Below are 17,257 nucleotides of genomic sequence, written 5' to 3'. Positions count from 1 at the left end.
GTGTTGTTTGGAAAAATTTTCTTGCCTCTGAGATTCTGAAAAGCTCTTTCATGTTTCCATGAATTTTTTAAATGACCACAGTACATTTCTGTTATACTTTATTTAGTCACCTTAATTTCCTCTTAGAGTATTTGGAAATATTCTCCCATAGAGCCCTGCCCCAAGACTATATAGCGAAAAATGTTGTTCAGTAGCTGTTCTATCAGATCTATTGATAGATTATTTATATAGTGAACATCCAGATAATTAATTGTAAAAGTTTGCTCATTAATTTTGTTCCCTAAATAGAATGAATGAGAAATCTATTTACCAAATTTTGAAAATATGCTAAGTGTTATGTGAAAGTATTAGCTATATAGTTCACAGTTTCTAATTTTAGAAGAGTTTCAGTGTTTGCTTTATATAAAGAAGCATTCATTTGAGCTCTTCTCATAGGCCATAGGGTCAAGAAGCCAGGTGTCACCCCTCTTTGAAGTTGACATCTTTTGGCTTGCTCCTCTCCTAGGTCTGACTCTTGGATAGGCAGAACAGTGATTCTGTTTTCTAATCTCTGTAGGAATGGATGTTACTGTAGTGTCTTCATCACTTTTGGTTCTGGGAGACCTGTTGAGACCCAGGAATGGATCCTTCCACCTACTGTCTCAAAAGTCAGAAACAGAAATACAGCTAAGGCTTCATGGAATCCTTCCCTTGTAGGGGAAAGTGGTAGCAGTGAGGTATCTTGGGCTTGTGTTTGCAAATATACCACACTGTGCATTCTCAGTTGAAAACTAACTCTCCAGTTAGTGTTTCTCTTTTTTTAAGGAATAAAAGTTGAGAAAGTGCATTTGATACTATATTTTAAGCATTTTACTCACTATACCAAAACGTTTTATAACCTAACATTAATCGCTTTTCTAATACAAGTAAAAAAATTTCTGACTGGGAAGAAATTTTTTCTTCTCTGAAGATAGCCACTTTCTTTTTCAGAGTTAGAAACGTGAGTCTTCACCTAGTTCTTTCCAGCTTAGGTGTGAAAACATGACTAGTGTGACAATTGCTGCTAAAGATTGTATCACAGTTTGAGTTTAGCTTAACGTTTTTCGGGGATAAATCTATGAATTTATGGGATCATTATCTCTGGAGGTTCACTTCTATATTCTCATGGTTTGTTGTGTTATATTTTGACACTTACTTTTTTTTAATGTTATAAAGGCACCATATAGCCATGAATTTTTTTTATACTTTTATTGATATGCATAATTCTCCTCTGAGTGAAACCTGGGGACTGATTGGGTGTTCCTAACAGGAACCCGGGGCAGTGTCCATAGGTTTTTTATGTTTAGTGGTTTTGGTCATAAGTGAATTTTAATATCTAATGAATATCCTTACAGTTCTGTCTCAATCATAGGATTTGTGGGATCAAAATGAAGAAAATGTATGAGGACCCTCCGTGTCACTGGGAAGCGGCTTTATAAACTCAAGATTCTGTATTTTATTTTTCAGATGATTTCTTAGCACTAATCAAATGCATTAATCAACTTCTGATTAGCTGGCTCATTTATAAGAGGATTGTCTTTAGATGTATTGCTTTCAAATTGTTCCTGATGTAATTTAGCAAAGGAGGTGATGGAGTTCTTTGTTGACCGATTATCTTTCGTTTGATTTTACTCTGACTTACTGTAGTTTGGCAGGAGGCCAGTTATACCAAAATATGTAATTACTTCTTAATTCCAAATAAGTTTGAAATATAAAGAGTCATTTTGTCTCAGGGATATGATGAGATGGGAAAAAAGCGGTGTTTTTGGCTCCTCCTGAGTCACTCATGAATTTATTTTTTACCCAGCTTCTAAAATGACCTGGAAAGGTCTTTTATTAAAATCCTCAAATATAATAGACTTGTATGTAATAGAGCAATTAAAGTAAAAATGAATGACTTAAGAAGAAAGTAAGATGTACCAGAATATCTAGGTCAGTGGGTCAGTCTGTGCATCACAGTACCCCGTGTAGCATGAAAATATAAAGGTGCTGGGGCTGTTGCGGAGTAGGGCCTTTATTGTTCCAAAGTTCCACTGATAATTAGCTTGGTACAGAAATAATTGCAGTTTTGGACTATGAATTTTAAATCATTATAACTAGGCTCAAACACATCTTTATTTATCAAAAATAGGAACCATTACAATCAACACATTTTGCCAGTGAGAAATAAGTTAGTTTATTCCTGTAGTGTAAAAATCCATGTTTTGGGATTTGATGAACTCTTGGAAAGCATTTTCTGCATCCTGCTGGTTGTGCAAGTGTTTTCCCTGCAAAAAGTTGTTGATATGCTTGAAGAAGTGGTAGTTGGCTGGTGAGAGGTCAGGTCAATATAGCGAATGAGACAAAACTTTGTAGCCCAATTCATTCAACTTTTGGAGTGTTGGTTGTGTGACGTGGTCGGGCGTTGTCCTGGAGAAGAATTGGGCCCTTTCTGTTGACAAATGCTGGCTGCAGGTGTTGCAGTGTTTGGTGCATCTCATTGATTTGCTGAGCATACTTCTCCGATGTAATGGTTTCACCAGCATTCACAAAGCTGTACCAGATTAGACTGGCAGCAGACCATCAAACAGTGACCATGACTTTTTGGTGCAAGTTTGGCTTTGGGAAGTGCTTTGGAGCGTCTTCTCAGTCCAGCCACTAAGCTTGTTGTCACTGATTGTTGTATAAAATTCACTCTTCATCACTCTGTGATCGAGAAATGGTTCATTGTTTGTAGAATAAGACAGGATGACACTTCAAAATGATGATTTTTTTTTTTGATTTTTGCTCAGCTTATGAGGCATCCACTTTTGAAGCTTTTTCACCTTTCCAATTTGCTTCAAATGCTGAATGACTGTAGAATGGTCAATGTTGAGTTCTTCCACAACTTCTCATGTAGTTGTAAGAGGATCAGCATCGATGATTGCTCTCAATTGATCATTGTCGACTTCCAATGGCCAGCCACTACACTCCTCATCTTCATGCCTCTCATTTCCTTTGAAAAACTTCTTGAACCACACTGCACTGTATGTTCGTTACCAGTTCCTGGGCCAAATGTGTTGTTGATGTTGTGAGTTGTCTCTGCTGCTTTACAACCCGTTTTGGACTCGAATAAGAAAATCGCTTAAATTTGCTTTTTGTCTAACATCATTTCCATAGTCTAAAATAAACAGCAAGCAATAAGTCATTAGCCAAAAAACATAAAGCGAGAAATGCCCATTAAAAGAGTGTATAACATAACTACGTTTGTTTAAGAATGTATTCCAATATCAAACAGCAAATTCCAACAATGCAAAAACCATAATTATTTTTGCACTAACCTAATAATTTTAATGTATAGTTAAGATAGATGTTACTGCCTTAGATGATGGAGCGTTATGCATTTGGCTTTATAATTTTGTACTGAACTTCCTGGCATTCATTGCAAAAGAGGTAACGGGAGTTTCATAGCTCTTGATATCTTAAACACTTGCATCATTGGAAGAGACTTTTTTCCCTACCATGAACCTGAGAGGGTTTGATTTTGTAGATGTCTACAACTGTTCACTATCTTTAATAAATACTTTTATTAAAGGCTTCAGAAACATTCTTTATCTGGGAAGTTTTTTATTGATCCTTGTTTGAAACTGATATATCATAACTGTGTGATGCTCTTTCTCCATATAGGTGAATGCAGCTTTTTGAGACTAAAGGTTTGAATTTCCAGCCCCTAGCACAGTTCCTGGCACATATTTTGGAGGTATTTTACAAATGTCTTTGGAAAAAAGGAGTTCAAGTGTTTAATTTCCTGGCGAACTAAATTGCTATAAAGAGAGAGCTTAGAAAGTCTAGAGTAAGAGATGATTAGCCTGCTTCCTAGACCATCTGTCACTAATACCAATTGTTTCTACTTGGCACTGCAGACGTGTTTTTTGAGGGGGAGGGCAGCTTGTGTAAAGTTAAAAACAAAACAAAACAAAGTACCAGAACCCTTAGGTTATTCTGTACCCCTCTGTTTAGTGGCTAAAAAGTCATTGCTGTCTTCTAAAACACATTGACATTCTTATTATTCAGTAAAGATAAATGCAATTATTGCTTTTTCCAATAGCAATACAATTGTAACTGGTAGCTGTTTCTGCCTTGCCCCCTTACAATCTATTCTTGATGCATCAACCGGTGTGATCCATTCAAAGTGCAAGTCAGAACATGTCACTCCTCTGCTCAAGACCTTCCAAGATTTCCCCGCTCAGAGTTGAAGTCGAAGTCCTTACAATAGCCTGAGTGTTGGACATGTTCTTCACCTCTGTGCTGCTTTACATCTGACCCCAGCCATTGCTCTCCCCTGGCTAATTCTTCCTTAGCTGCACCAGTCCCCTTGCTGTTTCTAGAACAAGCTGGGCATGTTCTTGCCTTAACACCTTTGTAGTCGCTCCTCCCTCCATGTGGGATGCTCTTCCTATAGAGCATGTGTGTGGCTAGATTCTCTCACTCTTTTTTTTTTTTTTTTTTAAAACAAGTTTTTGCTTAAATGTCACTTTCTTGTGAGGCTTTACCAGACCACCTTTTTAAATTTCATTCCCTTCCGCCCCCAACTCCCTGTCCCTGCTTTTTTTTTTTTTTTTTGTCCTTAGCCCTTATACCATTGGACATATGACATGTTTTAATTTTTTAAAAATTATTTTTCTCTACTGAATAAAATATAAGCTCCATGAAGGCAGGAGTTTTTGTCTGCTTTGTTCACTCTTTATTCTTGTCTTGTAGAACAGTACCTGCACAGAGTATGCAGTCAATAATTATTTGTTGAGTAAACAAATTAAGCAGGCAGTATATGTTGTAATAATGTAAATTCCAGTGGTACTCAGTATTGTTTTTATTTTAAACTTTAAGAAGGGTGTAGCATGGTAAAAGTTTTTATATCGTCAAAAATTTTTTTTTGCAAACCATTCACTCTAATAGCACTACTAAATTACTGATATTTACATTAAAGGGAGAGTAGGGTCTAGTCCTATTCTCTACTTTTTAGAAACAGAATTTGATTCATTGCAAAACCATTCCTATCTTGAGGTGACTTGTGACAGAGGCACTACAGAAGCACTTAACATTTTGGATTTGTATCAAGCTTATATAGTTTATAGATGGAATGTATTTTAAGAATGGACTTAGCAAAAGTATATTAGCAAAAAATATAACAAATGTAAAAACTTTGGTGAGAATTAAGTCAGCAGGAGAATTTTTCTTGACTCAGGTATTCAGCGTATGATTTTTAATTTGGTTGAAGTGTTGTGAATTACAATGCAAATATACAGCAAGTTCCAAATGTTGTAGAAATACGTTTACCCTGTGGTGAAATTCAGAGTCCTGACAGTGGCCTTCAGGACCCTACTTGATCTCTTGCTCCTGTGCTAACTTTTGGGACTTGATCTCCTGCTTCCCCCTTACTCACACCACACCAGCCACACTGGCATTCTTACTCTTTGGTTGCCAGGTATGCCCTTACCTGAGGGTCTTTGCACAACTCATCCCTCCGCTTATACTCTCTGCCCAGATACTCACATGGTCCTCTCCCTCAACTCCTTCAAGTCCTTGTTCCCATGAGCAAAGTCCTTTCAGAGGAGGCTGAACATGACCACTCTGTTTAACACTGCAAGCTTTCCCCTTCCACCTTCTACTCGCTGTCCTCTATCTCCCTTTACCTGCTTTATGTTTTTAAAACATGGCTGCATTTTCTGAAATATTAGGTAACATGCATTATTTGTTCTTTTTATCTGTCTCTTCCTGAAATAATGTGTCAAAAGAGCAGGACTTTTGTTTTGTTCCTTGAGGTATAGCAAGTGCCTAGAACAGTGCTTGGCACATTGTAGATTATCAGTGACTATTTGTAGAGTGAATGAATGAACAGACTATGTCATTACCCTTCTTCATGAATTTACATGATCCACAGTTAACATTTATTGCTGTGATAACTAGTACATTTATGTAATTAGCATCTATAAGAATAACCTCTGAAAAAAATACCAATTGTAATGCTTTTCCAATTGTGTGTGTATGGGAGGAGGAATGACTCTGTAGTCACCAGGAACATGTTGGTATTATCTTGATTCAACTTAATTTCTGCCTTTTTTATCTGCTGCATCTAGAAACTGTGTTTTAAAAAATTGTGATAAGAAACAGAAGATTTCCCATCTTAACCATTTTTAAGTAAGTGTATACAGTTCAGTAGCGTTAAGTGTATTCATATTGTTGTGAAGCAGATCTCCAGAACTTAATTTTGCAAATTGGAAACTCTATATACCACTAAACAACAACTCTCATTTCTCCCTCCCTCCAGCCTCTGGCACCCATTCTACCTTCTGTTTCTGTGAATTGCACTACTTTAGGTACTTTGTATAAATGGAATCATACAGTATTTCTCTTTTTGTGCCTGGCTTATTTCACTTAGCATAACTGTCCTCAAGATTCATCTGCGGTGTAGTGCGTGTCAGAATTTACTTCTGTTTTTCCAGACTGAATAATGTTGCATTGTATATACATGCCACATTTATTCATTCATCTGCTAATGGACGCTCAGGTTGCTTCCACCTCTTGCTATTATTGTGAATAGTGCTGCTGTGCACATGGGTGTACAGATACCTCTTTGAGACTACAGACTTTTTCCTAGAGATCTGTTAACTTAAAGGAATAAACATCAATTATTTTTTCAAATAAATGTCCTGAATTTCCAAAGATCTTAATTTTATTTAGTAGCACATTTTTAAATATATAATTTATTTTCACATAATACAATTTGTATTTTGGTGTAAGCTGTGGAAATGTAGGTGGTCTGCTTTTGTAACATGATAAAACCCTGGAAAACTGTATATGATAAAGTGGAACAAGCTGCCTGAACGAAAAAGCTCATTTCATCTTGAAAGAAGAATTTACTGTATTCCTCAAATTGCCTAGGACTGTGAGTAACCTAAATGGTAGGCTGGAATCCAGGATACTACTGTATTTTGAAAGCAAAGGGAAGAGAATGTTTCAAGAAAGAAAGAATGAACAGTGTTGAGTACTTCTGGGCAGGCAAATGAGATGATTCAGTGTCAGCTAGATTTCATAACATGGAGGTCACTGGTGACCTTAGCAAGGGTTAGAGAGGAATCATGAAGGCGGATCTCAGATGGAGTGAGTTGGATGAGTAGGAGAAGGGAGGTATTGGCACGTACAGACGATTATTGAAACATTTAGCATTGAAAGGGAAAAGAAAGGATGATAGCAGAGGGGGATTAAAAACATTAATTTTTTAAAATGACAGAGCCATAAGCATTTTTAAAAGCTGATGGGAAAGATCTAGTTGACGGAGACATTGAATATATGAGAGAAGGATTAATGAATAGCGTAAGTCTTGACAAGGTTTTAGGGGATGGGATCCAAAGCAAAGGTGAAGGACTTGATGTTTGATGGGAGGAGGATAATTTCTTTCAATGTGATGGGAGATAAGGAAGCTAGGATTGGCTTGAAGTGGGTGCAGGTGGTTTGTAGGAGTGACTCTTAGAAAGATAGGGAATTCCCATCTGAAGTTTCTGTTTTCTGTCTAAACTGGAGTAGGTCATCTGTTGATAATTATGGCTGAGGATGGGGAATTAGAGTTTTGAGGAAGAATAGAGTTCGACATAGTCATTGTAGAGGGTGGTTGCTGGACTTTTGAGGAATGACATTGTCCTTTGCAGTTGGGTGATGTGTATTAAGCATAAAGTTAGACATCCAGTAGTAGGGGAAAAAATACTAACTTAACGTTTTTGCTGTTTAATTTTATGAATTTAGTGAATTCCTAACTACAGTGTATTGTGACTAAGACATTTCTCATATACCAGGAGCTGATAAGCTTATAGGGAACAGTTATTTATCACATTCAATAAGAGGTACAAACAGTACTAAAACTTCAGAGGTCATATTTGACTTCAGAAGAGATAGGTCTTTAGGTATGGGGAAACTGTCAATCAGTGTATAAGGAGAGGTTATATGAGAGAAAAGGCTTTGTGCTGGGAAGAATAGAGATAAAAATATGTTGGTTCTATATTAATGGAATGGTGAGGTCCAGTTTGTCCAGAATTATCCTTGAATCAGAATGTCTCTATACAATATAAAACATATTAAAGAAGTTTATGACTTTAAAGAAAATTTCATAAAAATATATGACCCCCTAAAGGAGTTTACATGCATAACTATTTTAGGGAAAATTTATGAGTAGTCATTCAGTGTATAACGAGCTTTATTCAGCATTGTAATTTTCCAGTTTGGGTATGATAAATTCATAGAGCTCATTAAGTGTAAGTGTCATTGTTGTGATTCATTCAAGCCTTTTTCCTCTCTTCAGCAGAAGGTTAAAAAAAAAATTCCAAATTTGAATCCAGGACTTGAAGAATGCCGGTTGTCTAAATACAGTACCATATTGTGATAAATATAGCTATTGAAATTTTAAAAAATCTATTCACAAAACTTTGTTTTAATATTCATAGCAGAACTTTTTTTGGAATGTTATCTGAAAAACAGAGGACCATTTTATCATCAGAGCTGACTATTAATTAGGGTATTGTTGCAGATATAAAAGTTGATCTGCCACTGAAATTCTATTTGAATATGTATAGTTCCAAGCTTGCTTTGTGTATTTAATAACTTTAGTACCATAATTACTCTGTTTACAATTAAATTTTGGTGAATATGCTAATATGGAATATACCAATGAGTGATTTCAGCAAAGGGCAGTATTGATTTGCATCTTGATGTGCTTTTCAGTTGCATCTGCATTTCATTTAATATCAAAGGAAAAGAAGTGGTCAGATTATGTAATGCTAAACTTTTTTTTTCTTTGAAACCTCTCTGTTGCATTGGCTACTATAAAAGTAGATTTGCATAGAGTCAGAGGGGCTGAAATTATGTGGGAAGATTTAATTTTCTTAAAGTTTGTGCCTTTCAATGTATTCATTAATAGAAACCTTAATGCAAGCATTGGTTTCATTATTAGAAGAAACCTATAATGTACTAAAGCAATTGTTTAATTCGAATTAGTATTTTAAGTTCTTCAGAAAACTCACTAACTTACTGAAGCAAATACTTGTGATTATGTTATTATCTTTGAGCAGGGACTTCTGGTTTTAAATAATTCCTCTTCTTTTAAGAAATTGCCCGAAAGCAACAAGGAGATTGAAACACAGTGATTTCATATTCTCAGAAACTGAGAAGCTTCTGTAGCCCTTAACCAGAAAATAAGGAGCTGCCAAATGCAGTGAAGGTCAAATAGGGTATGGGAGGATGCTGAAAGGGAACCTGAGACACAGATGTCAGAAAAGCTGGCAGAATTGTGTTCTCGAAAGAAAGTGGCACACCCTGAGAGGCACGTTAATAAGCCTTTGTCTGGGAGAACAGGAATAGGTGTTGGCAGGCAGGGGCACTAGGGAACTTTATGGTGTGATGAAAATGTTCTCTGTCTGGTGGTCGCACAAGTGTATGTACATTTGTAAAATTTTATCATTTTACACTTGTGCAAGTTAGTAATTTATTGCCTCTCACCTCCAAATTCACCCCTTTTTTTCTCTGTTTATATACTTGAGCTAGATCTTTTAAATATTTTTTCTTTTCCTGGACAGTGTTAGATTTTGTCAGTAGAAGGTGAGGAAGGGATACTGCAACACTTAGCAGAGGAAGGGCTTCTCTTGTTGCAGTGTGCTTGTTTTTTTGTTCATTTGTTTGTTTTTCTTACTCTCTTAAGGTGTGGCTGTCAGCTCTGCTTACTCTCCTGTAAGCTTCATTAGCACCCTGGTAGGCAGCTTGTTGCTCCTAACAGTATCTCGTGGGCAGCAGATTCCTGTGGATCAGCTCTAGCCCACTGGCCCTGCAGAGAACTACCCTACCACGCAGTGGGTCACTGCCACTGTCTGTCCAGTGAAGTTTTCCTTTCTTGGGGACTCTCCCTTAACCTTGGAGACAGTAACTGCTCCCTACATTTGCTAGTTCCATATTCCTTCAAGTTTTCTTTTACGTCTGTTAGCACTTGACAACTTTTTACAGATTAATAATTTTTTATGTTACATTTTCTTGTTTTAATTGATAGTGTGTTTTCTAGCTCCTGAATGGACATTGTTATAACACACTTGTGATTTGTGTACCTTACTTACTGTTTTAATTTTACATAAATAAACAGGATGAAATAATAAGTATACTTCTTGATTACTTTCTATAACATGAACCAATTGTTTAAAACACCAAGATTGGGATATAGAATGCTACCAGATCCCTAGGAACCTTCTACCTCCAGCCATTTCTTCTGACTCTTAGTCCCCAAAGTGATATCTGCTGTTTGACTTTTATCACTATTGATTTGTTTTATTATTGAAATTCATATAAATGGAATATAGTATGTACTCTTCTGTCTGGTGCTGCTTTTTCTTAACACAGTGTTTGGTATGTTCATCCGTCTTACTATATTCATTTTCCTGTTGATGGACATACAGGTTTCCAGTTTGTGGCTGTTGTGAATAAAGCTGTTACTATCATTCTTGTACCTGTCTTTGGGTGGACATGTACATGCATAGAAGTTGAATTGCTGGATCAGTTAGCAGGTACTGCCAAACGAATTTTCAAAATGATTGAAACAGTATACAGTGTAGAATTCTGCTTCTTCCACCTCCTTACCAGCACTTTGTAGTGTCAGACTTTCACAGTTGAAGTCTTCAAAACCTTAAGGAATAGATCAAATGCTGGTTAAACTCCTTAGATTGTGGTAAAGGAAGAAAAGCTTCCAAAATCTTGTTATGAAGTGAGCATAATATTGATACTAAAACAGATAAATGTAGCAGAAAAAGTAAACTACAGACCAGTCTTATTAATATCAGTCTTGTCTACAGCTATACCACCCTGAATGTGCCCAATCTCATCTGAATATGAGTCTTGTTCCTAAATAAAATATCAAATAGAATTCAGCAGCACACTAAAAAAATTATAACTGCCACCAAGTATAATTTTTTTTTTCTAGGAAGGTTGTGTTAAATAGCTCTATATGAGTATGTGGTATACCAGCTGTATTTAAGTCTTTTGTGTTTCTCAAGATGTTAAAAGATAAGTATTGAACAAATATTTATTAATATACTACCATTGGCCCTGCTTATACCTGACTGAAGCAGCCCCCGAGGACTGACAGGGCCATTGGTTGCCTGAGGCCACCTGAGATTATAGGGGCCAGCAAGAGCAAGAGGGAATCCTTCACATCTTTTTCCATTAGAAGTCACAGGAGGGAGTTTCATTTAGATACATTTTGAAGAAGTATTTCTGTCATAGTGGCATCGTGCAGAGCAACTGAATATATTTTAGTGACTTCTTAACGTTTATGCAGAGATTTAGATGTGAGGGAAGTTTTAACCTAAGCACAAAGTTAGTTTCAAATGCTAGTTCATAAATCTGATTTTTTTTCTATTTTTCTTTTTTGCAAAGAAACTGGTAATCTAGAATGTACGTGTGAACAACTTTATATGAATATTTTTTGTACTTGGTTTAGTTGAGTTGGTATGATGTATTATATTTAAGTTCTTTAAACACTGGATTTCTTTAATGTATATTGACTGAGGAAAAGAAAGAAAACAAAGCTGGATATCCATTTGGAAAAAGCTGGACTTCTCCTTCATATCTTATACCAAAATAGTTGTAAACAGATCAAAATGTTAACCAGCAAAATATGAACCGTAAAATAACCCAAACATGGGATATTAAAAAAATATAATTTGACTGGAGGAGGTCTTTCTAAGGGTAACATGAAATCCAAAGCAAAAAATAAACAGTGCCCCAAAATAAATAGTTACTAATATATATATTGGGAAGACTCTTTGCAAGACACAGAGGTACTCTATTTAATATGCAACATATAAGATGTGCCTGGAAATAAAAAGCAAGACTAATAATTCGAAAGAAAAATGGGCAGAGGTTACTAATAGTTTACAGGAAATGAAATACAGATTTTGCTTAGGAGTGTTTTCTTTTGATTTTTTTTTTGAGAGGGAGGTGGGAATGCCCTGGGCAGGCTCGTTGAGTATGAGAAAATTTCCAGTTTTGATCCCTTGGTGATTATTAATTATAGGAGCAATAATCATTTTGTTAAGGAACCTGGTTTCTTTTCATGGGAAGTGGTATTTCAAGATTACAATTTGTGTGCTAGGGATGCTCTTTGCTGCTGGGTTGATTATTGTTTCTAAGCTTTTTAGTGAATGGGGCTAGGAAATACAAAGATGTGTTTCTGTGTATGTGATTATTTTAAAGATACTTTCTGAACTAAAAATATTTCCAAGTACAGCATTTTGAACTTTACCTCTTCTGTCTTTTGTCTCCATCTTTTTCTTCCATATCTGAATCCTGATTTTTAGGGACACAAGGGAATGATAGAATAATAATATCACATACTTAGTCATTTGCATCATTCCACATGTATGCACACAACAGTCTTAGTTAACAAAACCAAGTATCACAATATGAGTTCTGGAAAGTTGCCTTTTGTGCATATGTTATCCCATTTTTTGATAGTTGTACTATATCTACAGTGTCAGTACATTTGCCCATTATATACTCTTTTCTCTCTTTTATAACCCTTGTTGAGTTTCAGTTCTACAAGTATATATTTTCTGCTCACTGTTACTGACATTTCTTTAGTCATTTTGGATATTGCTGTGGGAGTGGCCGACCCCTTCTACTGGACTTCTTCTCTAGTAGGTTCTTATTGCTGTTTTCTATATTGATAACACTTAGCAGTCTTTATACTCGAAATTTAGCTGGGTATAAAATCTTTGGTTCATGTTTTCTTTCCTTGAGTCTTAAATGTGTTATTTTTTTCCCCCCTGGCGTAAAATGTTGCTGTTAAAGTGATGACAATTTGATTTTATTTTCCTTATAAAATATCTGCAGATGCTAAAAAAATATTTTCATTTACTATTAACTAAATTGTATCTTAGTGATGGTCATTCTGGGTTGATCTTTCAAATGTATGTGATATGACCTTTCAAAGTGTAGTTTTATGTTTTTTTAAATTAAGTTCAGGAAAGTTTTCTTGAATTAAAGGATTTTTAATATTCTGTTCCCTTGCTTTGATTTTCTTTGTTGTATGTATGTTGGTTTTTTTGTGTATATTTTCTTAAATTTTTTTTTGTCTTCTTTGATTTTTTGTTTCTTTCCTTTTCACTATTTCTCTTGTCGTTGAAAAGTTTTATTTACTCTTAACGTTCCTTCTAATTTAGTTTTTATTTCTGAACTGATTTTTGTCTTTCATTTTCAATTATTCTGTCATCTGATTTCTGAATTTTTCTAATTCTGATTGATGTTAGTCTGTATATAAAGTGTTTTTTAGCTTGTTTTGAAATACTAATTTATAGCTATCCACCTTTTGGGAGGCATGTTTTCTTATGTACTTTTCTAAAGGGATTTTTTATTTCTCTTTAAAAATACGAACTTAGTGTGGGACTGAGCTTTGATCTCTTTTTGTTGCTGAGTTTTGTATGCAGCCAGTTTTCCCTTATTTGCAATTAGTTTTAGATGGTATGGTTCAGGGAGAGTGTATGTCATTCTCTAGATCCCACTCTTCACTTGTTTTTGTGTAGTATTCCAAAATACTGAGGCTAACTTATAGATCCACTTTCATTTGAGCTTTCTTTTTCCTTTCTTTGTGTTATCCTTGTGATGCTCACTTTGGCTTCATCCCTAGCAGTTTCTCCTCAGCCTGAGGCTTTGACCTAGAAGGGGCCTTGACTGGTTAGTTTTGAGAGTTTGTAGAGGCAACAGGCTTCACCTTCTTGAGACCTCACCAAGGACCACTTGCACTTCCTGGCTGTAGGGGTGGCAGAGCCCTTCTTGTTTCAGTTGCTTTTCTCACAGGGTCTTGTGTGCTTCTAAAACAAGTAGCTCCTGATAGATAATTTTGGGATTCTCAGATTTATCAGAGGCACCACCCTTTCTTCTGTTTCCTTCTTTACAGTTGCTGATACCACACACAACTTGTTGCTGTTTGTCATGGTCTGTCTTCACCTGCTCAAATTTTGGGATTTGTAGAGATAAGGGGATATTGTTCCTCTGGTTGGTTGGAGAGGTTATGCATGAGTTTTGAGTTTCGCTCTCCAGTTGTCCTGTCCAGGTTTATGGGGGAATTCAGGGAGATGAAACAGCTGTGCTGCTGCCTCCACCACGTGCAGCGTTAACCTTCAGGAGCTGTGATTTAGAAGCGTATTGAAGAGACTGACAGTGATGACGCTGTTCTGTGGGACTATTTTTAGGAAAGAAAGTCATTCCAAGCCTTAATTAATTATTACAATTAGTTTCAATTAGTTGGCCACAGAAATAAAACTAAAAATAAAAGCAAACAGCTTTATTTGGAGGAAAATCACTTTTTATTGACCACAATTTACATTGAGTAGATGCTGAGCCAGAATATTTCATTTAAAATATGATATTTTTGTCACTTCTGGAAAGGAATTTCAGAAAAACACAAAAGATTGTGCAGTCACTATTTTGAGATATATAAAGATAAAAAACATGTTGTCCACTCATTTTAAACTATTTTGATTACTATAAGGAACCAGTCAAATAAGAGATTGATGATTTGATAAAGTTGGTTAAAATTCAGAAGGGCATCTGTTTTAATATTTGGAAGTACTATGTGTTTTAGTTGTTTCTCTTATTTGGTTTACTACCATAGGTGTAAAAATAACCTTTTTTTGTGTTTGAGTCTAGGCTAGCTTGGTTGGCACTGAAATTCCATTTTGCAAGATTTTACCATGACTGAAAACACATTCATTAAGAGAACTAATTGATATGAAGAAATAACAGAGATACATTTATTTATTTTGAAGATGTTTTTGCTTAGAGAAGATTTAGACAGCAAAGATGCATTAGTATTCTATGGGAAAAATTCAATTTAAAAATCCCCACTAAATTAATAAGGAACATTTGCAGATAAGGAGTTTGTATATTTGAAGAGATACTGGGTGAGTTGCTGAAAAATTCCAGTTAAATGTACTGTGTATGTATGTAGCGTATCTAGGCTCAAAACTGAGCTACAGACTTCTTTCATGTGAATAACCATTTCAAGTATTGCATAGTGTCTTAATGATTCTTATTAACCTTCTTTCTTTTCTGTATCTCCAGTATGTTTTTAGGGAACTATGGAACCTAACAAATACTTGTCTTAAATCTTTTTTGATTAGTATTTGTAGAACCGAGAGTTTGAAATCACACAACACATACATGTACACATGCATACTAGTACAAATTGAGTTCCTTCAATCAACGAAGTGAGTTACACTTGAGGGCACTTGAAGCCCAGCGTGGAGTGACTTGATCAAGATTACCCAACCAGCCGGTGTCTTACCTGCAATCCAGGCCTTTTGATTTCAGTCAGTGCTCTTTTCACAATAAAACACTGCTTTCTCTGAATGTTATGATAAACTCATGTGTTACTGAGAAAAGTGAGTCATGATCCATCTCCTAAAGGACAGTTAATGAGAAAGGAAACTTAGGAATGCTGGGTGTCACCAGCTTTGCCCAGATGACTAAGCCAAAGTTTCTCCTGTCAGTCTTGAAAGTTGTGCTCCTTCGTTACAGTGACTTCCATAATTGTGGAGCATGTTGGTGAGGTCTTGGAGCCAGGTAGTCATCAGTGCAGATTTCTGTTATTCCACCACTTACCAGCTTGCTGAGCCTTAATTTCCTCGAAATGGGGATGATGATGTAATCTTCACAGAGTCACGAGGATGGATGGGAACCTGTGTAAAGCATTTACTAGCATGTTCCAGGAACCTTTGCCCTTTCCCCTTGTGCTCAATTGCCTTAGGTTTTCAATCTCTGTACTATGTTTTGTCATATCGGTATTGACCTTAATAAACTCTTCATTTTGTTCCTATAAAATATGCATTCTGATTGCATGCACCTTTCCTTCTCAACTTCATAGAGCAATTCTTTGTTGTTAAATAGCATTTTTAGTTGTAGTTGATCATTATGCCATTGGAACTTAAACCTAATTATTTCCTTGAAAATAATTGCATGTATGATTTTATTGTCTCTTCTCCAAAGTTAAGAGATAATCAAATAGGATTTGAGCCATTATAAGTCAGAATGAACAGATATCCTTTAAGTTTTGGAGTAAGTAGGAATTTGAACAGCATCTCCATATAGAAGTTTTCCTTAGGGAAAAATGTTTTGAACACTTCTAAGATTACAGTTCTGACCGTGTCCTTGTTTCATGTTACAGTGAAAATGCCTCGTGTAAAAGCAGCTCAAGCTGGAAGACAGGGCCCCGCAAAGAGACATCTTGCAGAACAGTTTGCAGTTGGGGAGATAATAACTGACATGGCAAAAAAGGAATGGAAAGTAGGATTACCTATTGGCCAAGGAGGCTTTGGCTGTATATATCTTGGTAAGTGTGTGACTGCTGCTGATGGTCAATCCAAAGATGTATATGCTTATGAAAATGGTTTCTCAATTATGAGCTATTATAGGATGTTCCTAATAATCTGCAGTCAACTTAATAGTTTCTGATTAAGCAAAAATGCATCTCTGACGTAGGAGTGGAAATTGCTAATGCAGTCACAACAGAAAAAGAGGGTAAAATAGCTGTAATACTATCATTAGTGAGCACTAGGGCTTTAGATTTTTAAGATACTTTATGTAATCTTAATCTCTTTTGAGACCCAAAGAAACCCATGTACATATCTTTCCCCTCCCACCTCCACCTATGTGGGATTTATTCCCTCTGTCTAATTTGGAGATTTGCAAATCTTTTACAAGTGTGGGTTTCATGTTTCTTTCTGTGCAACGCTCTTAGCCATCATACTGGAACTAGGAGAATTACCCAGAAACTGCGTATTAGGCCTGATTAAATGTGCAGATAACTAACATACTTATTCTGAAATTTTTGGGGACCCCTTGTGGAATCCTGAAATTCTGTTATATTAACTAAATTATGGACTTAAAAAATATTTTACCTGATTGCTTCTAAAGCTGTTTCCCCAATAAATATTAGTAGTGATACAATGCAATTCATATTTGCTTCTGATTTTTCTAACTTTTCCATTCTATGTTCTCACTGTACTTCTAATCTCAGATTAATTAATTTCTGGAATGGAGGTTTATAAAATTTTATTTTTAGCAATATCTTACTCAGAATACTAATAATATGACAGATTAGTGTCACCTGGGAACTTGTTAGACCTGCAGATTTTTGAGCCTTACCTCAGACTACCAATCAGAGCCGTAGGGGGAGGGCCCAGCAGTGTTTGAT

At 35.8% G+C, this 17,257-nt stretch overlaps 1 protein-coding gene across 4 annotated transcripts in view; it reads left to right on the top strand.

Moving 5' to 3' along the window:
* VRK1 (VRK serine/threonine kinase 1) overlaps positions 1-17,257 on the top strand; it is an 85,275-nt gene that overhangs the window by 20,096 nt on the left and 47,922 nt on the right. For all 4 annotated transcript variants that reach the window (XM_050799136.1, XM_050799139.1, XM_050799138.1 and 1 more), the window contains exon 2: positions 16,229-16,393. In XM_050799136.1, coding sequence (XP_050655093.1) covers positions 16,234-16,393 — 160 coding nt within the window. In that variant the 5' untranslated portion in view covers positions 16,229-16,233. The remainder of the gene's footprint in view (positions 1-16,228; positions 16,394-17,257) is intronic.

Source organism: Macaca thibetana, chromosome 7, assembly GCF_024542745.1.
Source record: "Macaca thibetana thibetana isolate TM-01 chromosome 7, ASM2454274v1, whole genome shotgun sequence".
NCBI classification, from domain to species: domain Eukaryota; kingdom Metazoa; phylum Chordata; class Mammalia; order Primates; family Cercopithecidae; genus Macaca; species Macaca thibetana.
Note: the sequence above shows the minus strand (reverse complement) of the source record. Positions and strands in the feature narration are given on the sequence as shown.